This window comes from Petaurus breviceps, unplaced genomic scaffold, assembly GCF_028583685.1.
Source record: "Petaurus breviceps papuanus isolate PSGF00001 unplaced genomic scaffold, PetGlider_PUasm1.0 38, whole genome shotgun sequence".
NCBI lineage: Eukaryota > Metazoa > Chordata > Mammalia > Diprotodontia > Petauridae > Petaurus > Petaurus breviceps.
In genome coordinates, this window is record NW_027186304.1 from 26,538,463 (window position 1) to 26,554,004 (window position 15,542).

Genomic DNA, 15,542 nt, shown 5'->3' on the forward strand with positions numbered 1-15,542 from the left:
TTGGCAAAATACCTTCTCTTCCCACAAAGCAAATGCTCTGGGCTTTGACAAAGCTTCCCTTTCCCTTTCCCCTCTTCCTTTTCTAGCCTCGAGCAAGAAAGCATGGCCTTCAGATGGTTCGCATACAGAATGGGAACATGCCCAATAAAGATGATATTACTTCTTTCTGCAAGCGTAGAATAATGACATATTCCAGGAGTGGTGCTGGCAGCTGGTTCAGCCAAGACACACAGGCCTCTTCCACATGTGCCTTTTTTTTTTTTGAGTATCTGAGCTTTCTTAACTTAAAAAGCCTCTCCTGGCTTTTTAAATCTTGAAAATGGTTTTCAGAGATTATTTGGCCTCTAAAAAGTCTAAGAAGCCTGGCCGGTTTATGTTCAGGATACCCACTTACACTTGTCATCTTTTTTCCCAATGCTTTTCCTCCTTGAAGCCAACCTTATATCTTACTGCTTGTATTATCATGAGATTAAGGGAATACAAGGCTTTGCCTGAAACAAATATAAGGAGGCAACTAGAATAGAGAGGCTGAGAATCATCGGCTTATGGACAATTCCAACCAGATTTCATTTTAGGCCACGTCTGATCTACTTTCAACCAATCAAACCGCAACATTTATTAAGCACCTACTATGTACCAGGCACTGTGCCTAACAGTGACCAATTTCCTCTACAGCTCCCTGTTTTTTTGCCACTACATACTAATTTGAATCAGCAGAAATATGGAATATTTGAAATACAGCAGAAAAATGGCTTGTTATTTGACGCCTTAGAATTGTGAAGTTTTGATTTATGCCCCTGAGAAACTTTCAACCCAACAGAGATAAGATAGATCACTATGTAATCAAACAATGATCAATATATTATATAAAGCAGATATCCTTGTGGAGAGGGTGGGAGGGCAGGAAAGGGCCAAAGAGTGTGATTTCATGGATTTAGGGAACTTCCTAAGTGGAAACTCATTCTACCAATGCAGGATAAATAAATCATCCATAATGACCCAAGGTAATTAATATGAAAAATGCTATTCACCTCCAGAGAGAGATTTGATGAACTCCAAATGCATACTGAAGCAAACTTTTTTTTCCCCCACTTTCTTTATGTTTCTTGCTTTGATTGTTCTGGGGATTTTTTGCAACATGGCTAATATGAAATATGTTTTGCATGACTTCACATGTATAATTGATATCATATTGCTTTCACTCTCAGTGGAAGAAAGGAGAGAACTTGGAACTAATTTTTTTAAATGAATGCTAAAAATAAATAAATTTTTTAAAATCATCTATAACTTATAGTCTTAGTTGCTTGGGGCACTGAGACCTGTTGATAGTCATGGAGCTATGTTCTCAGGGGGGAGCCAGGTCTTCCTGACTCCATTGCACCACATAAGCACTGAAAAGAATAGCAGGGAGAAGGATTATATTAAGAAGAGCTCCATTCCTGCCATCCTTCACCTAGCAAATCTGTCCTAAGGCAATAAGTAAAGTAAAGTAGTAAAGGAGAAATGTTGTACAGTAGCAACATCTCCTGATTTGGAATCATCAGACCAGGGTTGAAGGTCCAACAATGTGCCCCAAAGCAAATCAAAACCTCTGCTTTTGTTTCCTAATCTGTAAAATGGGGCAATAATGGGGAAAGCAGTTTAAAAAAAAAAAAGCACATAAACTGTGGATATCTGGGAAATTCAAACAACAGAAGTACCTGGGATCCCATGGGGCTCTTTTTTTTTTTAATTAATAGAAAGAAACCAACCCTCCTTTGTTTCTGCCCTAGCAGCATGTTGGCCCAGCTTAAAGTCTGGAGGCAGCTGAACCAGGTGCAAAAGCTGTGTTTTGCCAAATATAAGAAAAAAAAGAGCAGAGGGAAATTGTGAAGGACATAATGTTATCTGTTCAAGGTTAACAAGAATAGGAGACCAAGAAATTCATGAACTTAAGTCAACCCTAAGGGGGAAAAATGTTATTCTCATTTGTGATAAAGGTTGTTTGTCGTTGGGTTTTTTTTTTTAATAAATGTTGCAAGAGACTGCCTCTTTAGATTCAATAACAAGGAAACCAATATAGCAGCTAAAATGATTAGAAAACAGTCCATCCTGAGAAATACTGAAACTGGCAATGAAGAAAATCTCACAGATCATCCATTCGACCCTCTTCCATAAAATATATTTCCCCAGTGCTTGGTTCAAGTGTCCTTCCTTTATTAAGAAGAAAGTCACTGAAAAAGAAAAAGCTTTCAACTGCTTCCAACCTAGTGCAGGCCTCACAAATCAAGATTGGCCTGGCATCTGAGCGTCCTGTCTGGCTGAAAACAGTGATTTCCTCTCTGCACCAGCCTTCCAGTAAATTTTAATGAAGTTTTTAATATATTAAAAAAAAACTGGGCAAGAATTTTACAGTGGTACATTTGAGATACCATGTTTTTGGTGTCATACTGGCTGAATTTGAACCGACCAAGAAAAATGGAGACTTAAAATCTTACACATTTTATTTAAAAATACATTGCTTATGTTCTCCACTTGTGGCTAGAAGAGGGCCTAAGAAATGCAGTTACACATAATTTAGTAAAAACTCTGGCTAAGGAAAAGCAATCCAGAGTTTATTCAGTATTTAAGATATAAGGTTACAATTCCTTTCTAATAACCTTTTTTCCTTTATGCTTCCCTACATTGTTTCTCTCAAATGCCTTCCTATTTGCTTTCTTGGAGCCCAAATGATTAGAATACCTGGATTACAGTCTCCTTCTGGACACGATGGGTGACATTATTAACTCCATCAGTAGAGAAGATTGCTTTTAAAATACGGTCACTTTCATGTTGACCACAGCTCAGGAATATACTCATGTAAAAGTAGCCACAAAGAATCTGGCACTGGAGAATCATTAACCCCACTTAAAAGCAAGATTTGTAAGCATTTTCAGACAAAAGCTTAGGAGTAAGTTGTGATTGTCCATGAAATGTTTATAATGTGCCATAAAGCACATATACAAGATGTCTTGTATTATGTCTTCTGCACTTAGTTATAAAAAGGAAAGAGATTTTTAATCACATTCACATGTGATTTTTTTAAAACACACACATACACACACACACACAAAACCTGAATCAGTTGGAATGTCTGCAAATCCAAATGTCACAATAATATATGAAGGCTTGGAAAGATAGGATCTGGTTCTGCTTAGGAAACTTGTTTCCTTGGCTTCTGATTGGCTGCTTGATTAGACAGCCTTAAACAAACCAAGATTGAACTCAAAAGCATTATCTTTCATCTGTAAATTTAGAACGTGCCTATTATGGACTGACTCCCTCTCTCTCTCTTTCTTCTTCCCTTTCCAGTGCTCTCCTTTAGACTTTTATATAAGAACATATGGGGCCAAGATTCATGATTTCCACATATGCTTTACATAAACTACAGACCTAGACTTTTGGACTTGACTTAAGGGCAAAAGTTTTGCCCTTAAGAAAGTTTTCCTTTCTTCAAGAGTATCTTGTGCCTAACAGCAAACTCTTCATGTATGCATACCTTCACAGGGAAGGCCTCACAAAGCTAACATTTATGGGGGCTTTTCTTTCAGGAGCATTTCTTCCTTTATCTTGCCTTATAATTTGTATCCCCTATACCAGGGATGGGGAAACCTGTGGCCTTGAGACCACATGTGACCCTCTAAGTGCTCAAGTGCAGCCCTCTGAGTTCAAACTTCATCAAAGGGCTGCACTTGAGGACCTAGAGGGTCACATGTGGTCTTGAGGCCTCAGGTTCCCCACCCCTGCCCTATACCATGATTTAAAAGCCCATTTCCTCTTGTTCTGTGCCCGAAAGAAATAGCATCTGGTCATACTTTAGGGGCAAGTAGGTGACACAGAGGATAGAAAGCTGGATTTGGAGTCAGGGTGACCTGAGTTCAAAACCTGCCTCTCATACTTACTAGCTGTAGGACACTGAAACAAATCATTCAAACCAGGGGTTCTTAATCTGAAATCCATGAATAAAAATACATATTTTGATAAAATTTATTTCACTGTAATTGGTTTTCTTGGTAGTCATATAAGCCAGAGCTTCTTAGCCTTGGATCCATGGTCTCTTAAAAAAAAATTCTCTGATAACTATTTTAATATAATTATTATATTATAATAAATATATATGATGTCATATATAATAAATGATATACAAAATTCTAATAATTAATTTATAATTATTTTCTTCAGTAATCATATGTATTTTATGTATTAAGAAACAAAATACCGAGGGGGGCTTCTCCAGGCTTCACCAGCCTGTAGGGATCCACAACACAAAAAAGGAAAAACCTCTGATTTAACATATTTCAGGCTTCATTTCCTCATCTATAAAATGTGGATAATAACAGCATCCACCTCACAGGGTTGATGTGAGGATCGTATGAGATAATCTACATAAAGGTGCTTTGCAAATCTTCACGTGTTATATGATATCTACTTGTATTCTTTTAATTCATCCCTTTGTTGTCATTGAATCGTTTCTGTCATGTCTAACTCTTCGTGACCCCATTTTGGAGTTTTCTTGGCAGATACTGGAATGATTTGTTATTTCTTTCTCCGGCTCATTTTGCAGATAAGGAAACTGAGGTAGATAGGGTTAAGTGACTTGCCCAGGGTCACACAGTGTCTGAAGCCAGATTTGAACTCGTCTTCCTGACTCCAAGTCTGGCATTCTATCCAGTATACCACCAGCTGCCCTAGTAATTCTCCTACAAATAGAAATTCTTATAAGTATGTAATAGTGGAATTGAAGAAGGGATATCCCTTCAGTTCTATAAATTCTCCACACTTGGCTTTAGGACCAAAACAAGTATATACACCCCACCTTGCACTGGTCTTCAGTGACCTTCTATCAGCCATTTCTCAGGATGGTGAATCCTGTATATAAAAGGGCAATCTTCATACAGCTGGACTTAATGAGGACTTTTCTTTCATAGGTTCATCTTCCAAGAAAAATAAAGTAGTAACTATACCCTACAATGTCCAAAATTTTCCTTTTGAGAACAAGGGTTTTAAAACTGTTGCATGAGAACCAGAACATTGTACATAGTAACAGCAACATAATGTGATGATTGACTATGATAGACTTAGCTCCTTTTGGCAACATAATGATACAAGACAATTCCAAAGAACTCATGATGGAAAATGCTAACCACATCCAGAGAAAGAACTATGGAGTCTGAATGTAGACTGAAGCAGACTATTTTCACTTTTTTTGTTGTTTATTTTTTCTTCATAGTTTTCCCTTTTATTGTGTTTCTTCTTTCACAACATGACTAATGTGGAAATATGTTTAAAATGATTGCACATGTATAACCTGTATCAGATTGCTTGCTGTCTTGGGGAGGGGAAAGATGAGAGAGGAAAGGAGGGGGGAAAATTTAGAACTCAAAATCTTAGGAAAAATGAGTTATATGTAATTGGGAAAAAAAATTCTATTTAAAAAAAAAGTTGCATGAGTGAGTGTGGTTTTTGCTAGTCAAGACTATTTTAAGGTCACCCTCTAAAGATAATGGAGAAACCAAATGAAGGCAAATGATAGAAGCAAAGTGGCATTACAAAACATTTACTAACTTCACAGAAGAGAGAAATGTTTCCAACTTGTGAGTATATTATACACAAAGCAACAACTGAAAATTCCACTTTCTAGAAGAATAAAATCATTCCTGTGACTCCTGACTATAAAATTAAGACTAAGGTGAGAGGGGCGGCTAGGTGGCACAGTGAGTAAAGCGCTGGCCCCGAAGTCAAGAGGACCCGAGTTCGGTTCCAGCTTCAGACATTTAACACCCACACAAAATGACTAGCCACGTAATCTTGGCCAAGTTACTTAACCCCAATTGGCCTCCAAAAAAGCAAAAACAAACAAACAAAAAAAACTAAGGTGAGTTTGGTGTAGCGTGTGTTTTTGAATACACATAGGAAACCCAAGGCAATAGTCTAGTCCCCATGCTTGCAGAACAAATATCTAATCCTAAGGTTTCCAGTTTAATTCTCTCTTATGGAAATAATTTTGCAATCACTTACCTGAGTATATCACATTCTGCCAGTAGGATGTAGACATTCTAGAAGGCAGCGACTGTTTTGTATTTGCATACCCACAACTTACCATAGTATTTTGCATATAATATAAAAGATACTTAATAGCTGAATTGGAGCAGCTAGGTTCTTCAGTGGATAAGGCCTGGCATGGGAGTCAGGAAGACTCATCTTCCTGAATTTATATCTAGCCTCAGACATTTACTAGCTATGTGACTCTGGGCAAGTCACTTAACCCTGTTTGCCTCAGTTTACTCATTTGTAAAATGAGCCAGAGAAGGAAATGACAAACCACTCTAGTATCTCTGCCAAGAAAACTCTAAAATGGGGTGATGAAGAGTTGGACACATTTTAAATGACTGAACAATACTTGGACTGAATTGGATTGAATAATTGACGAATGAAATGGGATAATTCAGGTAATATAATTACAGATTTATCTCTTATCTATAAGAGATAAATGCCATGCCAGGTCTTAACATTATCGTTTTTGTCTATGTAATGTCAAATTCCAATAAAACAGATAACTCTTGAAATCACCCAAGTATCAACTGAACTTAAATCTCCAATTGGGGCAGAGGAAATGCATGGTACCTTGACTCTGGATGCAGATCCTGGGACTCGAAGAATTCCTTCAGTTTCCAAACCTGTTTCTTCAAGTTTCTGCAAAAGCTAAAATATAATGGTACATTTAAAAACATGCCTTCCATCTGATTTGAAAAAAAAAATTGCAGTCATTTAATATTATTTTTTAAATGCATACAAATAAAATCAAGACATTTCTCACACATTTCTTACATTAGAAATCAAGCCACTAGGTGGTGCAATCAATAGAGTGTTGGACCTGGACTCAGGAAGACCTGAGCTCAAATCCATTCTCATCAACACTTAACAGTTGTGTGAACCTGGGCAAGTCACTTAACTTCTGTCTTTCTCAATTTCCTCAGTGGGGATAATAATAGCACCTACAATCATTATCACTATCAGGGCTTTTATGAGGATCAAATGATATAAAAATCTGTAAAGTGTTTAGCTTACTGCCTGGAACATAGTAGATGATAATATATGATTGTTTTCTTCCTCATGCCTACTTAATAGTTAATGTGTTGTTTTGAGTTGTTTCAGTAATGTCTGATTCTTTGTGACTTAATTTGGAGTTTTCTTGGCAGAGATCCTGGAATGGTTTTCCATTCCCTTCTCCATCTCATTTTACAGAAGCTGAAACCGAGGCAAACAGGGGTAAGTGACTTGCCCAGAGTTACAATACCGAGGTCAGATTTGAACTCAGGTCCTCCTGACTGTAGGGCCAGGGTTCTATCCAATGCAGTACCCAGCTAATAGTTAATGTACAAAACAGATATTTAAATGTCTGTGGAATTTTTGTTGTTGCTATTACTTTTCTTTGTTGTATCAAACTTCATGGTGCTCATTGGTCCGTTACAATTCTTTCTTGGTGATCTTTTAAAAAAGTGCATAATTCAGTTGTCCCAAATGAGCGTATAAACTAACAAGAAGGCTTCAGGGGTCCCATGCTACATCCGTCATGGCATGAATTCTATCGCCAGCCTTGTAAACCTTGCTTAAGTAACTAGAGTTCTTCTGGAGACAGGTCCACAGCAGGAAGGAAGATAAAAGATACAATCATCTCTAGATCTGGCAACAAAAAATAGTACTGAAAGCTGGAAGAATGTGTTATCAACTAAAAGTATTATATTGTGGTTTCTTAGACTTGAATTATATAAAGTTTCTTTGAACTCTGTCTTTTATATAGTGTATGAATAGGAGTATTCAGTATTTGGTACCATGAAAGTGGCTCAGGAGGAAAAGCTCAGGTTGTCGCTGGATATTCAGCTGTGGAGGGGCACAATTTGGGCAAAGAAAGGAAAATGGAGAAGAAACCTGCAAGGATTTTAGCTTTTAACTAGTATATTGCAATAGTTCATTCAGCATTTTAAAGGTATTATTTTAAATTTAGACTCGTCTGAATTTATAGATATATTTTTGCTTTGACATTTTAACTATGCCACTGGATGTCACTATAGATTCATGGTTATGCAAATCAATGACCATCTCCTGGGTTATAAAAAAAAAAAATCTTGTTTAAAAAGTAATAAGGACACCTGCAAGTACGATTTGTGTAACATAAAAGTGTTTTGCAAAACGCTTCCCTAAAAATATTTCTTTAGAGAGTCACACCCACACTAAGGAAAAAGAGCTCCAAGGAACCAGTGTTGCTCATCAAGTGTTTGGAAAATAAGGTCTCAAAATACAAAAGTATTTTTAAAAACTAATCTAACATGTAGCTGTATACACAAACAACTAACTCGCTAAATGCCTTTGGTTACAAAAACATGCCTTTTATTCCAAATTGTACAACAAATATATTAAATTTGGAGAAACTATTGGGTGAAAAATAAAGTAAGCAATTTGTGAAAGTATCTGCTTTCTCCTTTCATGGGAAAGAAAAGTGTAGAGAAAACCTGACATCACTGAGTTTTAATGAACAGTCAACATATAGTCATCTGACACAGGTGCATAGATTTGAAGCTGGGAGGAACTTCAGAGATCATTTAGTCTAATCACCTCATGTTACAAATGAGGAAATAAAGGCCCTCATGTTATAGATGAGGAAAGACAGGTGAAGTCACTTAGGGTAACATAGGCAGTCAAGGTAAGAACTGGGATTTGGATTCAGGTCTTTAGACTTTAGACTCCAATTCCAATTCTCTTTATTCTGCCTCCCAATGAATTCCCTCAGTTCCTCACCTTCCCTCCTATACTTCTCTCCTCTCCTCCATGTCTACACCTATTCTCTACTCTCTAATCTAAGAGAAGGAGGTAGACAGACCCCCTCCATGCTAAATTGAATCCTTCTATCAATTCTCTTCACCTCACCTCTTCAATCAATTACCACTCTCTCAATATATTTTAATTCTCTCCCTCTCTAATGGCTTCCCACCCTCAACTAGCAAATATGCCTAGATCTTTACTATATCTCTTTTTCCCCTAAATGAATCCCATCCCGTGACTTTTCCAATGCCATCTTCTCATGTGTTTTCTAACTTTCCACTGTAAGACCCTTTCCATTTGTCCTTCACATTCTTGCCTCCCTTAATCCATTGCAATCTGGCTTCCATCCTCGCCACCTTACTGAAAAAATTCTCCGTAATGTCACTAATGATCTCCTTATCCTCAAATCTGATGATTTTTAAAATCTGGCTTTATCGTCCTTGACTTCTTTATGTCATGTGACACTGTGACCATCCTGTCTTCCTCTACCTTCACTCCATTTTAGTCACTGTATTTTCAAGATACCCCTACCATTCTGATCATTTCTTCTCTAATTTTTTGGCTGGCCCCTCTCCATCCTCCAACCACTTAAACATGAGGGCTTCCTAAGATGCAGCCCAAGGCCCTCTTATCTTCTCTTCCTATACTCTCTCCCTTACTGACTTCATCCACTCTCGTAGATTCAATGACAACCTTGATACAGGTGATTCCCAAACCTACATCTTCACTCACAACCTCACCCCAGGGATCCAACCCCATCTTTCCAAGTGCCTGCTAGATATTCCCCTGGATATCCTTCCAACCTCTCAAATCTCTTCACCCACCTAGCCCTCCCTCAGCCTTTTCTCCAGCCTCTCACACTTGTAATCCTGGTGTCATCGCATACGACACCTCACTCCATATGTCCATTCATTTTCTAAGCCCTATCGTTTCCATTTCTATAAAGTTTCTTGCAGCCATATTCTCTTTTCTACTGCTACAATCACCACAGACTTAGAGCTGCAAAGGAGCTTGGTTTCTGATTCAGGTAGGCGGCACGGTAGATAGAGCACTGGGATTGGAATCAGGAAGACCCATCTTCTTCATGAGTTCAAATCCAGCCTCACTATCTGTGTGACCCTTAGCAAGTCACTTAGTCCTATCTGCCTTGGTTTCTCATCTATAAAATAAGCTAGAGAAGGAAATGACAAACCACTGCAGTATCTTTGCCAAGAAAACCCCAAATAGGGTCACAAAGAATGGAACACAACTGAAAAACTACTCAACAACAAAGAAATCCCCTCATTTGAAAGGTGAGAAAAGCTGAGGCCCACAGAGGTATATGACTTACCCAAGGCAACAAGGACAGTAAGTGCCAGAGCTGATGTTCAAACCCATATCTTTTAACTACAAATCCAATACTCCTTCCATTGCACCTAGCTGCCTTATATCTTAAGCTCTTACCTCTTTTCCACCAGACCAGTCATAGGCTTCAGAATGTTCATCCTGTTTCTATTCTATGTGTTCCTTAATTCATCCTTCATGCTACTATCTTCATAATATAGTGCAACAATCACATCACTTCTATACTCAACAACCTTCTATGACTCCTCATTGCCTACCAAATAAAGGTGAAGTTCTTAAACCTGTCATTCCAGGTCCTCTGCAATTTGGATCCAACCTTCCTGCATCTTAATCCCTTGAAGGTATTCTACGTTCCAGACAAAAACAAAGTAGACTTACTCTCCAGCTCTTAATTCTTGTCCTGCTCTCTCTGGCCTCCATGCCTTTGCTCCTACCATCTCCTATGTATTCACCTGACCCCACCACCATATCTTCCCTCTGAAATTTCCTATAACACTTTGTCTGGGAATCTTTTTTCCCTCATCCACATCTTATTCTTCTATCACAGCTATTTGTGTACCATGCTTCCCCTCATTAAATTACAAGTCATTGGAAAGCAAAGACTTGTGGCAGCTTCATATCCCCAGCACCTGGTCGACTGTGCCTTGAACATCACCAGCATTTAACAAATGTTTATTTAATTACTGAACCAAATTAGATAATGAAAATGGTGCCAAACAGAGCTCTTGTGGGAATTTAAGAAGAGTGTGCAATAAGATTAAGAAGTATCAATGAGGTATTTGCATTTTTAACCCTTAGTAATGATTTAATAATAGTTTTAATAACTTCTACAACATAATATCTAAAGATAACAATAGTTCATATTTATATGGCTATTTATAGTCTGAGTCAGGCACTGTGCTAAGCACTTTAAATTTATTAACTTATTTGATCCTCACAACAATACAGGGAGGTAAGTGCTATTATTATTCCAATTTTACAGATGAGGAAACTGATAAAAATAGAGATTAAGTGACTTGCTTAGGGTCACATGGCTAGTAAGTGCTGAAGGCTGGATTTGAACTCAGGTCTTCCTAACTTCAAGCCCAGTGTTCCATCCATTGTACTACCTAACTGCTCTCTAAAAATCTGAGTAATAACTTAACAATAGGTTTAATAAATATCAAATATATAATATCTAAAATACTAAATAATTTATTGATAGGTTTAATAAATATCGAACATATGATATCTAAAAACCTAAGTAAAAATTCAATAATGTATTTAATAACTATCAAACACATAATATTAAAAACCCAAGTAATCATTCAATAATGGGCTTAATAAGTACCAAACGTATAGTGTCTCAAACCCACTGATGATATGGATTTGCATTCTACTCACTTTTTGGAAGATAAGAGGAACTTTAATTCCAGGGAACTTCTTTTGATCGTTTTCCAACAGGACAGTAAGTGGAACACCAAAAAGTCCATTTTCTTCAAAGTTAAAGAAAAAATGAAGGAAAGAAAGAGAAAGGAACCAGTTAAGCAATACCTTCTTGCAGTGCTCCCCAGTGTTTGGATCAGTGAGACCCATCGCTTGCATTACCTCGTCCTTTTACTTTGTCTGTCCGGTTCCTCTTCAGTTCAATCCCCAGAGCATCATAAAAGGCTGTCAATTCGATGAGAGAAAGATAGCGAATCTTCTTCATGTCTTCAACAGACAGATCTCCGACTTCAGTTAATCCAAATCTGCTTTTTCGAACAATGAATTTCTGCAAATGCATGTTGAAAAAATGGAAAACTTCTTTAAAAGGAAGGCGAGATCGTGGGGGTTTAACCAAAGTGTCCCTCTGACTGCTCTTATTTTGCCCAGGGCCCCTGAACATGCTTCTCCAGGAACAGAAAAGCAGAAGCTAATTCAGTTCCTACAATTCCGATAAACAAGGTCATGCTGAATCTGACTTGATACCTTCATTTGGTTCCCTATTCTGGTAGATGTGTTGAATGATAGTACAGAGGAGAAAGTACATCCACTTGAACTGATGTAGGTACCAAAGCACATTCATAAGCTGAGTCCAGGGACAAAGACCCAAAACCAAACACTGCAGATGCTACTGCATCACATCTCACCCATCTCTCCCCTACAAGTATTTTTATAACTCATCCACTTCAATTGGCACATGTTGAACAGGACTCTCCCTGCTCTACCCAGGCCACACTAAATGACAGCCCATTTCTACATCTATCAAAATATTGGTACACCAGAGCAGCCTTGCCTTTGGGTCTCCCTGAATACCCTGGCAGAAATGTTAGTACAACCAACCACAGTGACAAGAGGTATAGAAAGCCAATCCTTTCCATACTGTAAATAAAGGAATTTGGATTTCTCTCTGTCTCCCAGTTCACAGCCCCTCAATCTCCTGAAACAATGTTAAAAGAGAAAAGAGGATTTTGCTTATAAAAATTTTGGATGGCATGTCACACCATAGACAGATAATAAATAGGAATGTTCTAAAGACCTTTGGGTCTTTATGCTTACTTAAAATATTAAGTTTTTTTAGATTTAATTGCAACATTTTATATTGCACTATACCTAATAAAGGGGCTGCTAGGTGGTGAAATGGATAGAGGACCAGGCCTGGAATTAGGAAGATTCACCTTCCAAATTCAAATCTGGCCTCAGACACTTACTAGCTGTGTGACCTTGGGCAAGTCACTTAACTGTGTTTGCCTCAGTTTTCTCACCTGTGAAAATGAGCTGGAGAAGGAAATGGCAAACCACTCCAGTATCTTTGCCCAGAAAACACAAAATGGGGTCACAAAGAATTGGACACAATTGAAAAATTACTCAACAACTAATAATAATAATAACTAGTATATATATAACACTTTAAAGTTTGCAAACTGCTTTTCAAATATTTTCTCTCTTGATTCACACAACAACCAAGGGAGATAAGTGCTATCATTAATACCATTTTATAGATGAGAAAACAGGCAGACAAAGGTTAAGTAACTTGCTCAAGGTCATACAACTAGTTAGCATCTAAGGTAGGATCTGAACTCGGGTCTTCCTGGTTCCAAGTCCTGTGCTCTATTCCCTATGCCACCTGGCTGCCTCCGTAGGTGCAAGTAAGCCATAGCAAGTCAACAGCAATGACTTGCATGTGAGTAATGGTAACATGTAAACTGAAAATGGAGGTGGACTAGTCATGGGGAAAGAAAGAGGGGTAATGAATGGACACTGATAATCATAAAATGTGAACTGAACCAATGGAGACTTCCAATATGTTCACCATACTCTTTATTGGAAATTATGGAAAGAAGACATGAATTGTATAGAATGAGATATGAAGAAGTTGTGATATGTAGCTGGGGGAAAAAGCTCATTTCAATGAGATCATGTATAACAGGATTGTAGGTTCATAAGAGAGAATGGGCGAGACAAGAGGACATTTGCTCCCTGGTGGGGGGGAAGTGGGAGTGAAATTAATATAGTAATTCTACAGCTGGGGGGAATGATACCCAGGTGTAATGTTAATGGAATATAAGATCTTCCCCACCCATTAATAGGTCTCAACTGGAGCCCATTAAGGGAAGTTTGCTTAGGAGAAGCTTGCATGTAGGAAGGCTTTCACACCTTTTGTTAATTTCTAATTAGGCACTGAGTCAGAGGGTTGTGATACCCTCCGGCTCTAAAAAGGGTATATATACTCTGAGGTTAGCATTTTGCTTTGAAGAGTGTTCTTGCGATTTGACCAGATGAGACTCTGAGTAGCTGTTAACGAGCCCCCCAGCTTTGAAAAACCCAGATCTTGATACCTCTCTCTCTGGTAACTATGTATGTATTGCCTTGGTCATACAGTTGGAACTGTGTTAATCTGTGCTAATTTCTTAGGCAGAAGCCCTGTCTTTTGGTCTTTGTTTCTCTGCTTGTATTTTCTCTATTTTCTTTGTTTGGATTTTCTCTGAAGTTCAGGGTGCTGATTTTTTCCCCTGAACTAATGAATATAGTTTTTAAAAAACTGTTGACCCCTTAAACAGCTATCTTTCCTAGGAAACTAGATCTAAGAACCTGTGCTAGTATCCACCCTACGTATGCCTGTATGGTTCCCGCTACACCAGGGGCTGGCCAAGGGAAGAATTCACTTGGTGTGTGGCTGCTAGGGAGAAGAATTGTCCTAAATGATCTCTGCCTAATTTAATTAAGTATTCTTGATAACTAGTTTTTTGGTTGCTAGAGAGAAAGTTTTGTTAAAATGCAATTTTTAAAGTTGCATAATCATTTAAAATGATTATTTAAACCATTTGCCCTCTAAATTCCAATGCCCTCAGGCAGAACCTGGGTCATCCAGCCTAGAAAGATGTCATCTGTTTTATCCAGGACATTATCAAACAAGCTTATTAGAATTGCATGTAATGTATAACCTATGTTAAACTGCTTGCCATCTCAGAGAGGAGAGGGAGAAAGAGAATTTGTAACTCCAAAGTTTAAAAACTGAATGATAAAAATTGTGTTTTCATATAATTGGAAAAGAAAAAAATACTATGCGTAAAATATAAATAACTAAGTTCTGATTGAGGGTTTTGAGAGGCTCTCTCATATACAAATCCTGTAAGCCTTAGACCATAGATTTTTGGGAAAGTCTATTTTGGATGCTCAAATAACTATATTTAGTTCATTTCCTGGACCTTGACATTATTCTATATAGGTGAAGTTACTGGACAGATGAATTCTGGTTAGGAGTAACAGTATTACAGTAATATACCATTTCTATTTCCTCTTGTTTTAACCATCCCCAAAGGAGGCCAAGCTTGTTTTTCTATGGGAGCATTGAACTGTTTACTGAACTAATCAGAGAATTATTCCTGTTTACATTACAAAAATGAATATGGTTCATATATTACAGGAAAAGACTAGAAAATGGAAAAGCTAAGCAGGATGGCCCTTTTCAGAATGAGAAATTCTGAAACACCCACACACAAACACACACATACACCAAATATCTTGCTCTTTGTGCTACAGGGATTCCAGCAAGAAATCAAAATCATAGAAACAAAGACTTGAAAAGTCATTTAGTCTAATCCCATCATTTTACAGATGAGGAAAATAGGCGAAAAAAAGGCAAAGAGGGATAAAGTAGCTTGTCAGAGGTCACAGCCAGCTAGTTGTATAGAGAACAGATAACAGTATAACCATGAGGGTTGCTACTTACAGTTAAGGAAGAATCTTCCTTTTTAAACCTTTGTGATTTAAGACCTTCTTTTTCCTTGGGAATCTCTGTGATAGACTCTGAGAAAGAAACCTCAAAGGACAATTCTTCTGCTACTGATGGAGTATCTTTATCTAATCCACAGTCAAGACAACTGTTGGCTGAAAAA

The 15,542-nt window shown here is 37.8% G+C and overlaps 1 protein-coding gene across 1 annotated transcript in view; it reads right to left on the bottom strand.

Annotated features, from left to right (window-relative positions):
* The window catches only part of ARHGAP28 (Rho GTPase activating protein 28), a 65,171-nt gene that overhangs the window by 31,010 nt on the left and 18,619 nt on the right, over positions 1-15,542 (bottom strand). The window contains exons 3-6 of the mRNA XM_069099666.1: positions 15,377-15,534; positions 11,770-11,935; positions 11,566-11,657; positions 6,643-6,720 (exon numbers count right to left, since the gene is read on the bottom strand). Coding sequence (XP_068955767.1) covers positions 6,643-6,720; positions 11,566-11,657; positions 11,770-11,935; positions 15,377-15,534 — 494 coding nt within the window. The remainder of the gene's footprint in view (positions 1-6,642; positions 6,721-11,565; positions 11,658-11,769; positions 11,936-15,376; positions 15,535-15,542) is intronic.